This window comes from Triturus cristatus, chromosome 10 (genome assembly GCF_964204655.1).
Source record: "Triturus cristatus chromosome 10, aTriCri1.1, whole genome shotgun sequence".
NCBI classification, from domain to species: domain Eukaryota; kingdom Metazoa; phylum Chordata; class Amphibia; order Caudata; family Salamandridae; genus Triturus; species Triturus cristatus.
Genome location: NC_140593.1, coordinates 755,303,273 through 755,323,176, shown reverse-complemented (window position 1 = coordinate 755,323,176; position 19,904 = coordinate 755,303,273). Strand labels below are relative to the sequence as shown.

The 19,904-nt window shown below is 42.9% G+C and overlaps 1 protein-coding gene across 2 annotated transcripts in view; it reads right to left on the bottom strand.

Moving 5' to 3' along the window:
- CARHSP1 (calcium regulated heat stable protein 1) overlaps positions 1-19,904 on the bottom strand; it is a 158,738-nt gene that overhangs the window by 36,432 nt on the left and 102,402 nt on the right. For both annotated transcript variants that reach the window (XM_085628271.1, XM_085628272.1), the window contains exon 2: positions 19,449-19,653. In XM_085628271.1, the coding sequence (XP_085484397.1) occupies positions 19,449-19,639 (191 nt within the window). In that variant the 5' untranslated portion in view covers positions 19,640-19,653. The remainder of the gene's footprint in view (positions 1-19,448; positions 19,654-19,904) is intronic.

Here is a 19,904-nt window from a genome sequence, read left to right as displayed (position 1 = left end):
GCCAATTGTAAAACACAAACCAATTTATGGCATCTGACTCAAAACTAAAATGTTGCCGATAAAGTGGCTGCAGATGCATTAAGAAATATTCCAGATTGATTATGATGTCTACAGTGGCCTTTCCACTTCAGAAGCTTTGTCCTGATCAGAAACCATCTGCAATGCCATGAATGACCCCACCGTGAATGCTAGACCTAGAAGACCCTGCACGTGCTTTAGGGTTTGAGAGAAATTGAAAATGAGAAGGAATAGGTTACTTACCCTGTAAGCATCTATTCATAGCATGTAGTGCTGCAGATTCACATGCTAGACACACCCCTGAAACCTAGTGTTGGGCCCAGCCTCTGCAAGTTTTTCCTTGAGGAAGTTTTAGGATATGCGTTTTTCGTCATATCCCCTCCTCCTTGAGGTATTGTGCATGTTCAATGGCTCTTGTTGGATCCTAATGTTTTTTCCCTAACCATACAGGAAGTGAAGATATAGTCTGCCAAGTTAGCGTTTACTGTTGAACATGCTGAAAGTGTTGTGTATTTGTGTCACCATCTAATGCCTGCCGGGGATGCAGGAGGGTGCATGTGAATCTGCAGCACCACAAGCTACAAATAGATACTTATAGGGTAAGTAACATACTCCATTTGTAGCATGTGTTTTTTGGCTGCAGATAAACATGCTATGCATAGACTGTAAAGCAGTACTCCTCTCGACGAGGCTTTAGGCATCAGATGGAGCATTTGCTTTAAATAATGTGCGTAGAACTTTTTGCCCCACCGGAGCTTGTTGTCTGGCTTGCACATCTACACAATAGTGTTTGGTAAAAGTGTGTGGGTTTTTCCATGTTGTCGCTTTATAAATGTCTGTTAGCAGGATGTTTCCTAGGAATGCCATTGATGCTGCCTTTTTTCTGGTAGAATGAGCTCTTGGCATTGTAGGTAGTGTTCGTTTTGCTTTGATGTAGCAAATTTGGATACATTTAATTACTGATCTAGCGATTCCTGCCTTTGATATTGGATTACCTTTCTGTGGGTTTGAAAAGGCTACAAATAGTTAGTGTTTTCCTGGAAGTTTTTGTTCTTTCCACAGAGGACGTTTTACATCTATGTATGTAATGCGCTTTCTGCTAATGTTTTTGATTTGGAAAGAAAACAAGTAAATCAAACTTTTGATTTACATGGAAAGGTGATATGACCTTTGGTAGAAACTGTGGGTTTATGTGTAGGTGAACTTTGTCCTGAAAACCTTGAAAGTAACGCTCCTCAATAGTGAGAGCATTTATTTTGGTGACTCTTTGTAGCGATGTAATGGCCACAAGGAGAACCACCTTCCATTTTAAGAACTGTATTTTGCATTTGTATATTGGTTAAAACGGTGTGGACATTAGTCTTGTTAACAAAGTTCAGATTCCACGTTGGTACAGGTGGTGTACGTGGTGGAGTAACTCGTAAGTCCCTCCATGAATGATTTTATGACAGACATATGGAAAATAGATTGGTGTTTTCTGTTTTGTAGGTACGCTACGATTGCTGCTAAATTTAGATGCATACAGGTGTATGCTAAATGTGCTTTTTGCAGATGTGACAAGTAAAATACTACCGGTTGTTCAGATGGCGAAGATGGGTTTATCTTGTTTGCAGCGCGGTAGTGGACAACATGTTTCCATTTTGCTGCATAACAGGCCCTTCTGGTTTGTCTTCTAGCCTTCTTTAGAATGTTCATGAATTCTTGAGGCAATTCTAGATACCCAAATTCTATGACCTCAGAGCCAGATTGCAAGATTGAGTTGTTGCACATTGGAGTGTCTGACTCTTCCCCCCACAGTGAGTGAGAGGATTTGAAATGTTGGGCAGCTTCTCGTGAGGTACTAGGGATAGCTCCAGAAGACTCGTGTACCAAGGTTGCCATGCCTATGTTGGAGCTAGGAGTATCATAGTTAGTGAATTCTGTCTGAGTTACCGAACCACGTACGGAATGTGTAGGAGAGGCAGAAAAGCATATGCAAAGATCCCGGACCAGTTTTATCCATAGAGATTTGCCCTTGGATTTGAAATGTGGGTGTCTGGATGCAACGTTTTGGCATTTGATGTTTTCTACAGTAGCAAAGAGATCTACTGTTTGTGTCCCCCACCGTTGGAAGTAAGGTTGTAGGATCTGACTGTGGATTTCCCACTCATGTACTGTGTGTTCTGCTTAGTAGGTCAGCTAGTGAGTTGTCCACTCCTGGTATGTACTGTGCTAGGAGGTGTGTGTTTGTTGGCCCATTTCCATTACTTGTGCTAGCTGAAATAGTTGTAGTGAATGGGTCCTTCCTTTTTTCTAAAAGTCAAGTCAAGTTAGTTTTTTATAGTTTTCATTAATTAAAACCATGATAATTTTCCTAAGTAAATACTTGCCTCATTACAATTTATTAACATCATTAAAAGGTAAGTCTAAAAAGGAAAAGTTTGTAGGCTCATAAACTTCTTTCCTACTGAGCGAAAACTTTGAAAGTAAGCTGGTGTGCAAAAAAACGCAAAAATTAAAACTTATTGCTGACTGTGTTGGTACTTAAAATGGACTGGTAGGTCTGGTTTATCGCATATTTGTGCAAAATAGGCAGACATTGTATTTTATGGGCCTGACCAACCACTGACAATCCTACTGATTTGTCTGTGGCATATTTCCTATCGCTAAAAGAGAAATATTTTTGTGCATCCTTTCGCTAAACAAAATAAAATAGGATTAAAGTGCATAATGAGTACATTCATAATAAAGCAGGTGGTAAATGATGAAAGAATAAGCAGTGCTTTAAATTTTTGAGCCATGAAACATCAGTGGCAATCCTTCTACTTTGGCCATTACATATTTCCTATCACTATATGAGGATCTTTAAAGGTTTCCTATCCGTATGCATGATAGAGTTTATGATATGGGCATTCATAATGTACATTGGAGAAAGCCATGAAACCATGGCCCTCACTTTGGTTTGGCACTAAAGTGTTCTGGTGTGAAAGTTATCCAGCACCAGGCTCTTCACGAAGAGCTATTTACAAGAACTTGACAAATTTGCAATTTAACAGTGGATCACTGGGATTTAAAAAAACGCTATTATGCCTTCCCTGCATGTACGGATGTCTGTCAATAAAAATTTTCTTTAAATATTGTAGCTGAGGAGAGCGCAGGAGGGGACAGATGCAAATCAGATTGATAAGATCTTCTAGATTACTGCAGTGCCTACATGCTGTTGAATCTGTGCATTTCCATGCTGGTCTGGCTGCTAAGGCTGATATATAGCCCATGCATAGAGACAAGAAGCTTTGTTTTATAATTGCTGGGAATGGGATGGACAAATATGGTGCGGGGAGAGCATGTTACAATGCATTATAACCATCTATGTATGCAAGAAGGAGCTACATTTGATTTGGTCTTCGAGAGGGAAAGTCAATTTTGTGGCTCTGTTGGTTCCCCTTTTGAACGCATCATATGGCGCATCTGCTGCCCACAGTTCTGTTAGGCTCAGTAATTTAATAGAAGTGTGAAAATATTTGTGATGTTCTGATTGTCAAGTGCTGACCATAAGGCTCGGTTTGGGGTGTCTGGAGCACAACTGATCTTATACGAGTCCCAATCGCTGCTGCTCTTCTTGCCAAGTCTAGCTTGAGGAGGACAAATTCTTGACGAATTTGTGCTAGAGACGAGTTCTGAGGTAGGTTAAATGCTAGCCTAAATGGGTTTCTGTATTTTATCCGTGGTTGCCACATCCTGGCCCCTCGTCGCCACACTTTGGTAGGTGATATTTGGCAATAACTTGGAGGCAACTGCTGTTAAAAGTGGTTGAAATAAAGGCCCATTCAAATTTTTGCAAAGTAATAAAGGCTTCGATTAGGGCAGACCCCTTTTGCTTGATGTATTGTTTTTGATGCATACGGGTTCCTCTTGAATCGAGGTATAAGCCCAAATATTTGTAGTTTGTTACTGATTCAAGCAGAGTATCATTTAATAGGAATCTTGGAGTACGATACCGATGAGAACTGACCGACATTGTTTTGGTTTCTGCCACATATACCTCCAGATAACTATTTTTGGCATAGTGAGCAAGTACATTCAGCAATTTTTGTGAGCCCACTTTTGTTTGGCTGAATAGTACGATGTCATCTGCATATAATTGGGTGAGACGGAGAGGGCCCAGGCGAGGAGGATGGTAATTTGCCTGGACCAAGGTGGGTGGGAGGAAAGAAAGCCTTCCATCTAGAAGTCTACCACTGACTAAATTTCTGGCAGGGCGATTATTTCAACGTTTGTCCAGGTCTTTAGGGGGACGTACCATCTTGAAGCAATGGTTTCGCCCAAGCTATGTTCCACGATAGAAGGCATTAAGCATCTGGTTCAGGTACTTGAGTATTTCATGTGGCGTGTGGGGCATTTAGAGCTGAGGAACGCCAGTCCCGTCTGGGCTCGATATGGTTTGTCCATAAGTGCTTCTTGCACCCCTCAGAACAGATTTGACCATATTTGCTGGTGTGGAGGACAAACAGTTTTTTAATAACAGGAGTTAAGGGTACCTGGAGGGCTGATGGCTTTTTAACGAGATTCCCCAACTTTCAAAAGCCAATGCGAAGGAGTAGATAAAGTCTACAGTTTAATTTAATTTCCTGGTGGTTATATTGGATTCTGTTTAATGACAGTTATCGGTTGGCTGGAACTCTACTGCTAATAGGTCTACAGTTGCTATGGCTCTTAATTCTGGAAGCTCCCCAAAAAACCTTAGAATATTTACTCTGTTCAAAATGTCCTGCTTACCTCGGGTGATATATTCTGGCTGGTAAAAATGTTTGGTTAGGCTACCCTCCATTTTACGATTGAACCGAGGGGTGGGGGGTGGTTTCAAGTTAGCATACAGGTTGGTGAGTTATGGAGACACAGGTGCGAAGTTGGCAAAGAGTGAATAAAGTTGGCTTTTCAATAAATTATTGCCAGTTAAACCAGGGATATTTTGCTCTTTTAGAGATTGAAGGGACAATATTTGTGAATAAGGTACTGCTGATGGGTTGTGCGATTTGTTTGTTTGAAACTTCAACCACTTTCTTGCAATGGTCTTTTACGAGGAACTGTAGGCACAAATTGGTATGTCACTATTTGAGTGATTTACGGTTTGTAAAAAGGGAAGAGACTTGATAATGTGGAAGAGCTCTGAGGAATTTTGAACAGTTGGCACAGGACATACGTGTGCCACTAGCCCCGGAAAAGACAGGTGGCCCGAAAACATGTTTGAAATTTCTTGCCACTGAACTGGATGCTACAGAGAGGACGGCAAGGCTACCAGATTCAAGACTGTTTGGACAGTGTGATCGGAGTGAAGGCTAAAAGGAGGTTGGTTCAGAAACTTCAAGGCTATCTGAGTTTTGCGTATAGAGTTGTGAGGGCGCAGCGGATGTTCTGCAGGCACCTAGGTCTGGCTATGGTAGGGAACAAGTTTGCCACATCATAGGATGTGAATATCTGCTGCAGCGAGGGCGGAATACTGTACATGAAGAGCGTTACTTTAGGGGTGTAACAGTTTCCATTTGTTTCTTAGAAGAGGACACATTGTGGCAGATGCAGATTTTTTTTTTTTAAAGACATGGCAGGTGCAAGGGGTTTAGCCATGTTTCGGCATGGAAGGTGGTGCGCTGAGAAATGACAAACATTGGCTGACCAAGGGACAGAGTAAACCGTTTTTGGAGTTTTTTTCTCTGCAAGTTGCTTTGTTCTGGGGGGGAGGAACTGGTCGACCGGTCAGTGATATTTAATTGGGATAACAGGACGGTTGTGCAGCTGGTCAACAGACAAACGAACAGGTATTTAAAAATGTTGAGGTTACGAAGGAGTTTAATGTTGTGGTGTTTGTTATTGGATATTGTATTTACTGCTAAACAAGTGCCAGGGGCGAACAATATTATAGCAGATTGTTTATCTCGTTCGCAGTGGTAGATTTCAAAATTTGGCACAGGGATCATAAGAAAATTAGACAGAATTGCCAGCTTGAAAGGAGAATGAGGGCAGCTGTGTTGGTGGAGAATTCTGCAGCTATTTTTACAAGAAAAAGTACCTGGAAAATATGGCTGAAGTTTACTAGGTTTTGGTGCATTAGACTAGAGAGGGAGAGAACGGAAGTGGGGGAGAGACAAGGGGATTTGCTGGAGTTGGATTATCAGAGGTTGTTGCAAACTACCATAGCAGGGAAGCTGGCAGGGATACCATTCTATGGTAAACTGTGGTCGGGATGTGACTCGGCGGAAGGAAAAGGGGGTGACGCAGAGGTTATGGGAGCCTGTGACAATAGAGGTGCTGGAAAAGATGAATGATATTTTACCTTTTTGTTGTTATGAGGTTTACGAAGTTAGAGTTTTTACCTTAGCCATGCAATGGGTATTTTTCAGTGCTTTCAAGGTGTTGAAGCTGGTGGGTACAAGAAGGACGTGGGGCATTGTTCATAATGGAGCATTTCTAGAAAGTGGCAGGCTGAGGATATAGTGGCGAGCATCTGAAGCACACCAAAAGGGCAGAGGTAAATGGCTATGGCTAGGGGCCAGTGGCAGAGAGCGAATATATCCTGTAAAAGAACTGCAGAGGTTTTGACTTGGCTACAAAAACGTAGAAAAGAAATATTTTAGCACAAGGATGGATACTGTATTACAGCATCAAATGTCTTGGTAGTGTTGCAGATGTCTTTGGACAGGTTGGGCGCAATTTGGGACTCATTCTTTTAGAGTTGGTGCATTGACAGAGGCGGCAAGATTAGGTAGGACATGGAGGGAGATACGACGAGTTGGAAGATGGCATTTCAAGTGCTGTGAGAGATATGTGAGGAAGTGAAAGGGGGATTGGAGCAGTGAGTGGGTCCTGTTTATGAAAGACGTCAGTTGTTCTAGATCTATGGTGTTTCTGTTTTTCTTGCAGTTGCGTATTGGGACCCTATGCAGGAAAAACAGTTACTTTTGGATAGTTCGACATTTTGTGCACCGGGCAGTGCAGTGTGCAGATCAGCAAATATAGGACTAGTTTCTTGGACTTACCATATGCAGGCAAAAGTATTGTGGTGGGGAAAGAGTGGCATGCCATGGCGGGCCCTTTAATCAAGGTTTGCTGAACTGTTTTCTAATAGGGGTTATTCTGATAGGCTACTCATACATTTAGGAGAAAAAGATCTGGTTTGACTTTGCATAAGTACATGAAGGAGGATTGACTTTTATTTAACAATATTTGGTCAGGTATTGGCATTGTGTGGACTGTGTTTGTTCTGCAGAGGCACCGGAGGGGTGCAATGAGCCATACTACAATGGACACGGCCTGGAGGAAACTAAACAGGGCTATGAGGGTTTTCTGTGTGCAGTCTGATATTATGGTTTTGGTGCATATTAATATACGTGAAGAGCATGAATATCTGTTCAGGAATGCCGGGGTGCACCTATCGAGATTCTGTAAAGCATTTTACATTATGTTGGTATATGATTTGCTGTGGAAATTCTGGCATGAACGGCTGTGATGTGAAAGGCTGGAAAACCGCAGATGAAGGATGAGAGGCTATTGTGGGGTAGAAACACACCTTACAGGGTAACTGTACTTTTGGGAAGATGGAGAGTCCGGTGCAGGTGTATCCACTCTTTGGGAGGGGTTGATGGTGGGGGGGGGGGGGGGGGGAAGGATGAGAATGCAGACAAGATAAAGTGGGGTTTGTCTGGGGACGATTGGTAGAGAGTGAGATAGATTGGGGATGCAAAGGGAGTGTTGTAGATGGAAAAAGATAGAATGAGACTGCAGAATAAGGGGTGGGGGTAGTAATGTTTAGGAGTATTTATGCATTAGTGAGGACGGTTTATTGAATGCATTTTTGTAAATGATGGTTCAAGCCTGTCCTAATAAAGTTACATTTTAGGCCAGACAGGTTTGTGATCTATTTTTATTACACAAGCTGTTGTATTATCACTTTACTCTGTAGGTGTTGTGTAGGGAAGATGTGTTCGAAAACAGACGCAGAACGCGCAAGACAGAGCGTTTACATATAGAATGGGTAACTGTTAGAAGGTGGTTCTGACACGATGGGCTGCCCGGATTTTTCGCTTTTTGAGCACCTAATTGTTGAGCTTTTACTGTGGGGGAGCCTCATAAGTTGGGACTCACCCACAGTGAACTCAGGATGCAAGACTGCATGGGGATTTTACTGGTGTTCCCCTGGCTTGCAAAAAAATCAATGGGGAGTGGACCACTTGTCCTGTATATCCAGGGTCTTTTACGTTCTTGGTTCCTTCATAAAAGAACCCTCATAACTATACACAGGTATGGCAGCGGCATGAACTGGGTTACCGCTTATGTGTAATAGTACAGCATCATCATTGGGTCTTTTTTTGTGTGTATGCTGACCTCCACCCGGAGGAAGACCATCTGGTTAGACAGTAGCGTCCAGACATGAAGGTTCAAAAAGTGTGAGAAGGTCCATGTCAAGTGAGTTAAAATCTCTGGATCATTGTATCAAAAGCAATTTTATTCTGGAGATCTTGATCAGAGAAAAGTAAAAGAAAATTCGAGTGCGGAGGAAGACCGAGTTACTGGTCTACCGTACTAAAAAGATAAAAGGTCAAAGGTCGACATGTTTCAGCCTACTGTCATATTCTATAGGCTTTCATCAGGACCAATGCAAGGAGGGCGCATTGTGGCTCCTTATCTAGTGGGAGTCACCCACTAATGTGATTAGAGAGGTCAGTTCGTTTATCTGTACCTAATTAGAAGAGAGAAAACAGTGGTTTTTCTAGATAGTTCGAGGGAGCAAATAATCATGAAATTCTGTCCCATGAATTAATTTAGAGCTACTACCTTAATTTGAAAAGAAGTGAAGGTTAAAAAGAATTGGACTATTTTGGTGAATATCAAGCGAAAAAATGGGGCGGCTAGGTGAAGAGGAAAGGATTGTGATTGTGGTAGGTCTTGGCGCGTGTGCTTTTAAGTGCAAACGGCTGGTTGTTCGAATAATATTGGTGAAGAAATATATCATTGATTGTTAGTTAAATTTGTGGTTGATTCGTAATGGCGAGTATTTCTCAAAAAAGGTTGAATACAAGAGGTTTATGATATAAGCTTAAAGTCATTAGTGAAAATCGTCGGCAATGTGTGTCTCAGAAGGACAGGCATTAATGTGGATTTCGACAATATCTAAAAACAGAGTAACGCCTATTGTAGTGATTACCGAAAGGGAGATGGAGATACTTGGAAAGTGAATCAAACATATAACGTTAATGATTACCATACAATTATTTACCTCAAGTATAGAACAGTTCTGTATTCTGGAGGTGCCCGGGGGCGTGAGAGAACCGTATTTCTAAGGTTCAGAGGGAGGCATAAGAAAAAGGGGGGATGGTTAGAAACATCTTACTTGGTGTTTTTCGGCGTTCTGGTCGTGTCCGCCATTAGCGCTTACCGGTATCTCCTCGTTCGATGTCTTGTTCTGCCTCTGCGCCTCCGATTGGATGTGCTGGTGGCGTCTTGCCGTTATGTAGCGGGAGGAGAATGAAGATGGAAGAGAGACTGGTTTTTTATGTGTATTCTCTTGGTCGTGGTTGGCATTTATGGTGATTGGCAATCTCGCGATCAGAAGGAGGATTAGGATAGAAGAGGGACTAGTTTCCTTATGTACATTCTCTTAGCGGTGGTTGGCATTCACAACGGTTGGCAAACTCGCGATCGGTGTATGCTTCATTTGGGTCATTGTCTGTGAAGTGTGCAGATAAATGTATGCCCATGATTTGTTGCTGCAGGCTGGTATAGATTCCGGTAAAGGACAGAACAACAAGGAGGTTATTTACAGTTATTGATTGGTCTCTAAATATCAAAAAAGGGGGGTTATTGATGAAAATTGTCATAAAAAGATCGCTGCAGGATTTGTCTGATCTTCAAAAAAGGGGGGCTCAAAGGGTACAGATGCCAGTGTGTGCCAAGGAATATCATCATTAAGGCCCTGGTGATCCGTGCCCAGACGGTGAATCCAGCGTTGTTCTTTCTCAAATAAAGTGCGTTCAGCAGTATGATTAACGGATTTCAGACTCTCCAAAACTACCCATTTTAGGTCATTGGCATTGTGATTATTCTCTACGTAGTGTCGGCTCATTTTAGTGGTTAACCTTTTGCAGTTCACATTGCTTTTGTGTTCCGTGATTCTTTGTTTTATCTTGCGGCAGGTCATGCCTATGTACCTGAGATTACAAGGGCAGGTTATCATGTAAATCACATGTGTAGTATTGCAATTGGTGTGTTGACGTAATGCCCAAGAAAAGTTGGGGAGAAGTTGTATGGTTTTAGTAACCTTTGTCGTATTGCATACTGAGCATGTGCCGCAGGGATAGTGTCCTGTGATTGGTTCAAGATTCCATGCTGCTGTGATAGTTTCCTTTTTGGTATATGGCGCTGGTCTGGTATGTACTAGGAAATCCTTGAGGTTTCTCGTTCTTTTATTAGCGAACCTTGGTTTTGGCCATTGTAAAGAGTCAGAGGTAAGGATCCTCCAATTTCTGTTGACAATCTTTTTTACTGTGTTGGATATCGTGTTATAAGTCGTAACACACGTCAAGAGATCCTCAGGTTCTGTTCGTGTAGAAACTTGTAGGAGGTTCTCTCTCAGTTGGTGACGTGCTCTTTTCTGGCACTTGTTGATTATTTTCATCGGGTAATGTCTTTTGACAAGTTTCTCCCTTAGATCTTTCGCTTGAGTTTTATAAGTTTCAAGATCGCTGCAGTTTCTTTTTAGTCTGAGGAATTGACTGAATGGTAGGTTATCTCTCAGGGGGCGTGGGTGGAAGCTCTGGTAGGATAGTAAACTGTTTTTCGCCGTGGGTTTATGGTACGTTTTTGTTTGGAGGATGTTGTTCTCAGAATAAATCGTGACATCAAGGAAGTCAAGTTGTCGTTTATCCGATGTGTGAGTGAATTTAAGGCATTCATCTCTAGAGTTGATCCATCCTATGAATTCTAGTAATGTTTCTGCATTGTCTTCCCAAACCATGATCACGTCATCTATGTAACACTTCCAGAATTTTATCTGTGTGATGTAGGGATTGGTGGGGTTCCTTATGTGATGTTCTTCGAAATTGCTGACATACAGACCCGCCACACTAGGAGCGAATGTGCTCCCCATAGATGTACCGTGGCGTTGTCTGTAAAGTGTTCCATTGTACTCAAAATAATTTTCTGTCAGGGCTAGTTTGCAACATTCTAACACGAAATGTCTTGGTGTAGAATGGATCCAAGGTTCCGAAAAAAGAATGTTTTCCAAGGTGTCTAGTGTTTTCTGTTGTGGGAGACTGGTGTACAGACTCTCCACGTCCAACCCCACTAAGTACATGGTGTTCTCATTATAGACCTGCTTTTCCAGTTGGTTCAGGAGGTCTCTTGTATCTTTAAGGTAAGTGGGTGTACGTTGTACTAATGGTTTGAGGAACTGATCAGCGAACTGGGATAGAGGTTCCAGTACAGAGCCAATCCCAGAGACGATGGGTCGTCCTGGTGGGGGGACTCTGTTCTTATGAGTCTTACGTAAAGAGTAGAAGTATGGTACTCTGGGGGATTTGGTATTGAGGAAGTCTGCCTCATGTTTAGAAATCCAGTGGTTAGTTAGTGCTTCTTCTAGCATTGAGTTTATGGTCCTTTGTAATCTTTTCGTGGGGTCAACGATGATCTTCTCGTAGAATTTCTGGTCAGACAGTAATTCTAGACATTGTTTGTCATATCCTTGTTTGTCAAGAAGGACGATGCCACCTCCTTTGTCAGCTGGCTTGACAATCACATTTTCATTCTTGCTCAGTTCTTCCATAGCTTGTTTCTCGCGTCTCGTGATGTTGTTGAATGTTTTGTTGGAAGGTTTAATGTTATCTACTTCTCTGAGAATCGCTTTCTCGAATGCTTGTACTTCCACTGGGACTAAATGATATGGTGGACAGAAGGTCGACTTGGGTCTCAGGTTGGTGTCACTTGTCGGGTTTTCTTTCTCTTTGTTCATAAAGAAGGCTTTAAGTTTGATTTTTCTACAGAATTCCGATAGTTCGCATTTCAATTTGAAGATGTCTAGGGTTGGGGTGGGGACAAAACCTAGTCCTTTATTTAGTACATTCTCCTGGTCTTCCGTGAGTATCGTATCTGTTAGGTTGGTCACCAGTGACTCGCATTGCTGGGGCCTGGTTGGTCTTTGGACATACTCCGGGTATGTACTTGCCGTTCCTGTTCGTTCCAGGTTACTCCTTTCCTTCTTCCTCGTGGATTGAACTGGCCTCTCCCTAAAAAAGGGGGGCGTTGTGTATTCATCATGGGGCCCATCATGTGTGGTCCTGGTAGGTATGGGTTCATCCATCCTTGAAAATTTGGTATGAAAGGTTGAAATAGTTGTTGTGATTGGTCAAAAAAGCGTGGTGTAGACCAATTGTTGCCTCTTCGTCGCTGATTACGTCTGTATTGTCCTCTTCCTCGTCTCGGGTAGGAGCCATCATCACTGCTCCAGTCGGAGTTATTACTGGATGTTTCTCCTGTGGAATCATCTTCATTCTGATCTGGTATAATGTAGTCTTCCCTGGCGTAGGGATGCATTTTCTCAATAGAGAATTTTTTTTAGATCTTTGCTCAATTTTTGTATTTTGTTTTGGGTGATATACTCTCTACTTTCATTCATTTCCCTGTTAATCTCTTCCAGTCTCTTTTTATAAACTGAGATCTGGACTGTCGTTTTAAGTTTGGCCTCGCTGGTTTGGATTCTGATAGTAAGTGCTTCTACCAATATTGTGGCTGTTTTTATGATGAGCACCAGATAATCTCTGGTGCACTTCCATGAGATGGAAGACCAATCCTTCCTGAAGATGATGTCTTTCAGGAAAATGCGGGGGGCATTGTGTATCCATAATCCTTTGGGAGCTGCGTTTGCTCGCAGATATTCCTTCATGATGATGCCATGTATGGCAGTCCGTACCTGATCCTTCTTCATTTCAGTCAAATCATCCCAATCATTAGTCTGCGTTAGTGTTTGTGTTAAATCCTTATCCTGTAATAAGGATGACTCGCTAAGAATAGCATTAACCTCCTCTTCAGAGTAGCTCAAACCTTGGTTTTCCGCCATCATCACCAAAACATCAAGGTTAGTAGTTCACTTCTTTGTTTTCGAAATACAGATTCGTAGTCAAAAGGGTACCAGAGACTCAGCCGTTATTGCGGAGGTCAATCTGGTTGTGAGGTTTCCCGCAGCTGTGCGCTGCTTAGATACAAGTAATCAATGGGGAGGGAAAAAGAAGCTGTGGTCCAGTCGGCTTCCTTATCACTTATGCAAAAAAATCAATGGGGAGTGGACCACTTGTCCTGTATATCCAGGGTCTTTTACGTTCTTGGTTCCTTCATAAAAGAACCCTCATAACTATACACAGGTATGGCAGCGGCATGAACTGGGTTACCGCTTATGTGTAATAGTACAGCATCATCATTGGGTCTTTTTTTGTGTGTATGCTGACCTCCACCCGGAGGAAGACCATCTGGTTAGACAGTAGCGTCCAGACATGAAGGTTCAAAAAGTGTGAGAAGGTCCATGTCAAGTGAGTTAAAATCTCTGGATCATTGTATCAAAAGCAATTTTATTCTGGAGATCTTGATCAGAGAAAAGTAAAAGAAAATTCGAGTGCGGAGGAAGACCGAGTTACTGGTCTACCGTACTAAAAAGATAAAAGGTCAAAGGTCGACATGTTTCAGCCTACTGTCATATTCTATAGGCTTTCATCAGGACCAATGCAAGGAGGGCGCATTGTGGCTCCTTATCTAGTGGGAGTCACCCACTAATGTGATTAGAGAGGTCAGTTCGTTTATCTGTACCTAATTAGAAGAGAGAAAACAGTGGTTTTTCTAGATAGTTCGAGGGAGCAAATAATCATGAAATTCTGTCCCATGAATTAATTTGGAGCTACTACCTTAATTTGAAAAGAAGTGAAGGTTAAAAAGAATTGGACTATTTTGGTGAATATCAAGCGAAAAAATGGGGCGGCTAGGTGAAGAGGAAAGGATTGTGATTGTGGTAGGTCTTGGCGCGTGTGCTTTTAAGTGCAAACGGCTGGTTGTTCGAATAATATTGGTGAAGAAATATATCATTGATTGTTAGTTAAATTTGTGGTTGATTCGTAATGGCGAGTATTTCTCAAAAAAGGTTGAATACAAGAGGTTTATGATATAAGCTTAAAGTCATTAGTGAAAATCGTCGGCAATGTGTGTCTCAGAAGGACAGGCATTAATGTGGATTTCGACAATATCTAAAAACAGAGTAACGCCTATTGTAGTGATTACCGAAAGGGAGATGGAGATACTTGGAAAGTGAATCAAACATATAACGTTAATGATTACCATACAATTATTTACCTCAAGTATAGAACAGTTCTGTATTCTGGAGGTGCCCGGGGGCGTGAGAGAACCGTATTTCTAAGGTTCAGAGGGAGGCATAAGAAAAAGGGGGGATGGTTAGAAACATCTTACTTGGTGTTTTTCGGCGTTCTGGTCGTGTCCGCCATTAGCGCTTACCGGTGTCTCCTCGTTCGATGACTTGTTCTGCCTCTGCCCGCTGCGCCTCCGATTGGATGTGCTGGTGGCGTCTTGCCGTTATGTAGCGGGAGGAGAATGAAGATGGAAGAGAGACTGGTTTTTTATGTGTATTCTCTTGGTCGTGGTTGGCATTTATGGTGATTGGCAATCTCGCGATCAGAAGGAGGATTAGGATAGAAGAGGGACTAGTTTCCTTATGTACATTCTCTTAGCGGTGGTTGGCATTCACAACGGTTGGCAAACTCGCGATCGGTGTATGCTTCATTTGGGTCATTGTCTGTGAAGTGTGCAGATAAATGTATGCCCATGATTTGTTGCTGCAGGCTGGTATAGATTCCGGTAAAGGACAGAACAACAAGGAGGTTATTTACAGTTATTGATTGGTCTCTAAATATCAAAAAAGGGGGGTTATTGATGAAAATTGTCATAAAAAGATCGCTGCAGGATTTGTCTGATCTTCAAAAAAGGGGGGCTCAAAGGGTACAGATTATGCCAGTGTGTGCCAAGGAATATCATCATTAAGGCCCTGGTGATCCGTGCCCAGACGGTGAATCCAGCGTTGTTCTTTCTCAAATAAAGTGCGTTCAGCAGTATGATTAACGGATTTCAGACTCTCCAAAACTACCCATTTTAGGTCATTGGCATTGTGATTATTCTCTACGTAGTGTCGGCTCATTTTAGTGGTTAACCTTTTGCAGTTCACATTGCTTTTGTGTTCCGTGATTCTTTGTTTTATCTTGCGGCAGGTCATGCCTATGTACCTGAGATTACAAGGGCAGGTTATCATGTAAATCACATGTGTAGTATAGCAATTGGTGTGTTGACGTAATGCCCAAGAAAAGTTGGGGAGAAGTTGTATGGTTTTAGTAACCTTTGTCGTATTGCATACTGAGCATGTGCCGCAGGGATAGTGTCCTGTGATTGGTTCAAGATTCCATGCTGCTGTGATAGTTTCCTTTTTGGTATATGGCGCTGGTCTGGCTTGACCAGGCCACTGCGCAGCAGCTGGAGTAAGGGACACCGGGCTGGTTACATGCAGACATGTGTACATGCGTGTGCACACGCAGGGGAGATTCCTAGCGTGCGCAGTCCAGGAGCAGCTACAAAGTGAATGGTGTGGCAGGACTTATGTAGCATTGGGTGGTGACATGGAATAGGCTTTTTACACTGAAAAGAAACATACCAGGGAAAGTCAGTGTGTTTTACTGTGTTTTCACTTCATTATTCCCCTATGGGCATGTGGGGCCCATGGCTAGATTAACTTCCGTTACAGATTCCAGACACGCACTTAAGTCCAATGTAGCGAATGTGAAAATAAGTATTCTGCAGAGTCCAAAGTCATATTTGTACTGCTTTTGGGTCATCAAGAACTGTCATATTTCTCTGAACCAGCCATGACCAGACCCAGGCTGAGGGCTGACCTCAGCTGAATCGATTGATAACCTTTCTTCCACAAGCGAGGGCCTCCTCTCCATGAAGAGATGATGGGTGGGGCTACAGTCTCATCCATCACTAGGTGCCAGGCACCAGGCTGCACCAGGGAGGGAAGGAGTTGGGTTTCAGAGGACATGTGGCCAGAGACACTGGACGACGCCATTTTGAACAAACCCAGAGGCTGGACAAGAAGGAGGGAGCAGGGGCAGGAAAGTGATGTGCCGCTGTTTGATAGGACCAACAGAGACTTCCTGCCAGCCCCCTACTCAACTTTTAAAAAGTACTTGCACAGGAAGAGAAGCTCTCTCTGGGGGTGTGGTCTGCTGAGGCTGAAGGTGCTGGAGCCTGGCGCAATGGGCAGTTGGAAGGAGAGACCCCCTGACTGCCCCAGGACCCTAACAGCACCAGAAGAAGAGCCCAGGACCGGTGCGCAGGAGCAGTGGTCTCTGCGCAGGGAGAAAGAGGCCACGGAGGAGAGCCAGGCGAAAGGCTGGCGCAGGGAGCCAGTGAAGACAGCTCCGTGCTGAATCAGAGACCCCGAGGGCGGAGGAGAGTGTTCCCAGTGGCTGGTAAAGAGAAGCATGAAGCGCCCCATAATGCCTCGCCAGGCATTTGGAAATCTGCCGTTTTGGTGCTTTGTGGCCCCCAGAGGAGGGGGGTCACCCTAACTTGTGAAAAGGTGCTGGGGGAGCTGCTGGAGAAGCGCAGTCTGCCTCCCCCAGCACGAAGAAATCTGCTGTTTTGGTTCCTGGTGGCCCCTAGAGGAGGGGGTCACCCTCATGTGTGAAAAGGCGTTCAGGGGGGCTGCACGAGCACCGCAGCCTCCCCCAGCATAAAGAAGAACAGTCCACCCATAAGTTTCACGGGGCATCTGAAAGAATAACCCCTCAAGGGCTCAGCCAGCCTTTAACGTCTTCTAGGCTGGAACTTATGTTCTACAGCTGAGGGTGTACTATGAAGTGCATCATGGAGTGGAGGGCTGAGTTGGGGATTTCTGGAGAAGGGCATCCCCTGGAGGTGAAGTGGTGTAATTGCACCGAAATGCATTTACTATTGGTCATTTCTTTTTAGGTGGACTGAAAGTCACATGTGTAAAGCGATGTTAAGCTAAATGGAGTTATGTTGCTGGACCTTCCTGCTAGGGGGTCTGGCTGTATTTACGTAATCCCATGCTTTTACCTGTGATTCCTTTTAAAGTGAAGAGGCGCACTGTAGGAGAAGTGTAGTTGCCAGGAGTACTTCTTTTGAAGGGACTGTAAGTCACATGTGTAAGGAGAGGTCATAAACCAAGTGGGGCTATGTTGCCAGACAGTCCTGCTAGGGTGTCTGGCTGTAGATGTGCAATCCTGTGATTTCATCTGTGATGCCTTTAGGGGCTTTAATTGCAATGCATTCAAATGATCAACCAAGGTGATGAGTACTGTCATTCTAAAGTGTGCGTAAACATGGATTCTTGCTGCTGCGCTTAGGTGAAGACCCCAGACTGCTAGCCCTTAAGATATAAAGGTGCATACTTTATGGTCAGTAGGAGATGCTCAGTCAGGGTCATGTGTCACCAAGGCAGTTTTACCCCTTTTTAATGCTTGTTGAGGTAATGGGGTGGGTCGCCACTGGGATGGTGCCAGTGCGCAGGGCCCTCGCTCCAGGTTATGTTCAACTATCTGCATTGGGGGCAAGTTGATGTGCATTCATGGGAGTGGTGGTACTAGACCCCACCCCCCCCCTTTGCGGGAGGGGTGGAGATGTTATGCAATGTCACAAAGTAATTGCAACAGCTTATGTATATTTGTAAATTGGTGCATAGTATTGAGTAGTGTGTGTGTTTAACAAATGTACTCTTACTTTTATAAAGCAAAGTACAGACTGGACAATCAAATATTGAGTGTTATTTTTGTGCACCTGCAAATGGCGATTACTAGCCCACACCACCTCCCTTGAGTAAGCCTCAGACTGCTCTGCAACGCTACCCTCAGAGTCAGGCGCTACAATTGGGTGTTTGGTTCCCAGTGAAGGACAAATGTAGTCATGTTATTTGTGCAGGACTCACAGATGCTGCCTCGTTTTCCAACATTGGGGGTGGGGAATGTTTAGGAGTATTTATGCATTAGTGAGGACGGTTTATTGAATGCATTTTTGTAAATGATGGTTCAAGCCTGTCCTAATAAAGTTACACTTTAGGCCAGACAGGTTTGTGATCTATTTTTAGTACACAAGCTGTTGCATTATCACTTTACTCTGTAGGTGTTGTGTAAGGAAGATGTTAGAAAACAGAGACTCAGAACGCGCAAGACAGAGCGTTTACATATAGAATGGGTAACTATATATATAGACCGAATTTATCATTAAGAGGTTTGGTAACATTAGCCACCCATCACTGTAGTATTCGAATACAAATATCTTACCCGGTACACCTCTCAATGCTGCATGTTACATTTGGTTCAGCTGGCAAGCCTAAGGTGCTTTTTAACAACAGGAAACTGAAGTACATTTCCATCAGCTTTCTGCAATGTCCAGATAAAAATGTGGCACTTTTTGCAACAGTAATGCTCTTATTTTGTTTACCTTTCATAAGGAATATGCAGATCACAGTAAGAAATTAGGTGGCTGGGCAGTGCACATTTGAGCTTCGATGACTTAAGTGCATTGCCATAGTGAACAGGTCATCAGATGGCAACAAAAAAAAAAATTCTTCCTACTATTGACTGAAATCCATAATTCACGGGATTTTCAGTTATCTATGGAAAATGATTCGTTGGTGCAATGTTATCCAAGTGATATATTTACAAAAAAACAATTGTTTATGTGCAATAACAGAGGACAAACATATCACACACAATTACAAAAAAAACATTTTCTCATGGGACCTAAGATTTTAGTGCATGTGAATTGTGGGAGAATCCCTGGTCCGGAGCGGTGATCGCAATAGAATACCTAGCATCTTAACAGCGATTAAAAGAAACCAGCAAGTCATCACGCATCTCTTCCCAACAGTCTGCCACAGATATTTATATAACAGGCCCAGTGTTGGGCGTTAATCCATTATTTTCAAATATTGAGTTTCAGGAAATAGCAATGATTCAACTATTTATAAAGAAACTTCCTGGCCAGTTCACATTTCAGTCCAGCTTGTACTGCTCAGGTCTTTTTCTTGTCATATAGGACTACCAAAAATAACTAGTGAGAGGTATTAGTCTCTCCATTTTGACAGGAAGTGTGGTCTATTTGTTTATTTTTTCTCAGTGCCTTATTCCAGAAAAAATGCAGAGACACAAAACACACGTCAATCGGGTTAGTTCTAGTCCAGAAATAAAAAGACAGTCCCACCTCTGCTCACAAAAGTCTAAATAGCCCAGCCAATTTCCTGAAGCTTGGTATGAATGACCTGAAAGAAATACTAATGCGGTCCACTACCTAGTCTGCCCATATTTCTACAAGTTAAAATCAGGGCCTTCACTCACGCGGAGAATGTCCTGTTCCGCCGGGTAGGTATCGGGCTGGGAACGCGGAGCCCCCTCATGGGTGAGTGCGAGCGATCACTGTGTCTATGGTTCCCTGGCAGATGGAGCTTTCCTGGTGGTGCTGGTGGTGAGAACGACACTGGAGAGCCATTTGCTTGGGCAGGGATGTCAGTTGTCGATTCATTAGACATATTCGTGGTTACACCTGAGATGCAAAAAAGGACAGCACATCTGTTATTGTGTACAACTTTCATCACCATTTTTTTTTTAATAGACAACTCTTATACAAATATCTGCATATGATCAAGCAGTATAATAAGTAACTCTAATCAATTCATATTTACATTTCATCGCCAACTTCTGTGTAGTTTTTTTTTTTTTTAACCAAAAAGTATCTAGTTATAAATCCTAATAATTTGGCAAAAACAGTACATACAATTCACAGAACTTGGAAGA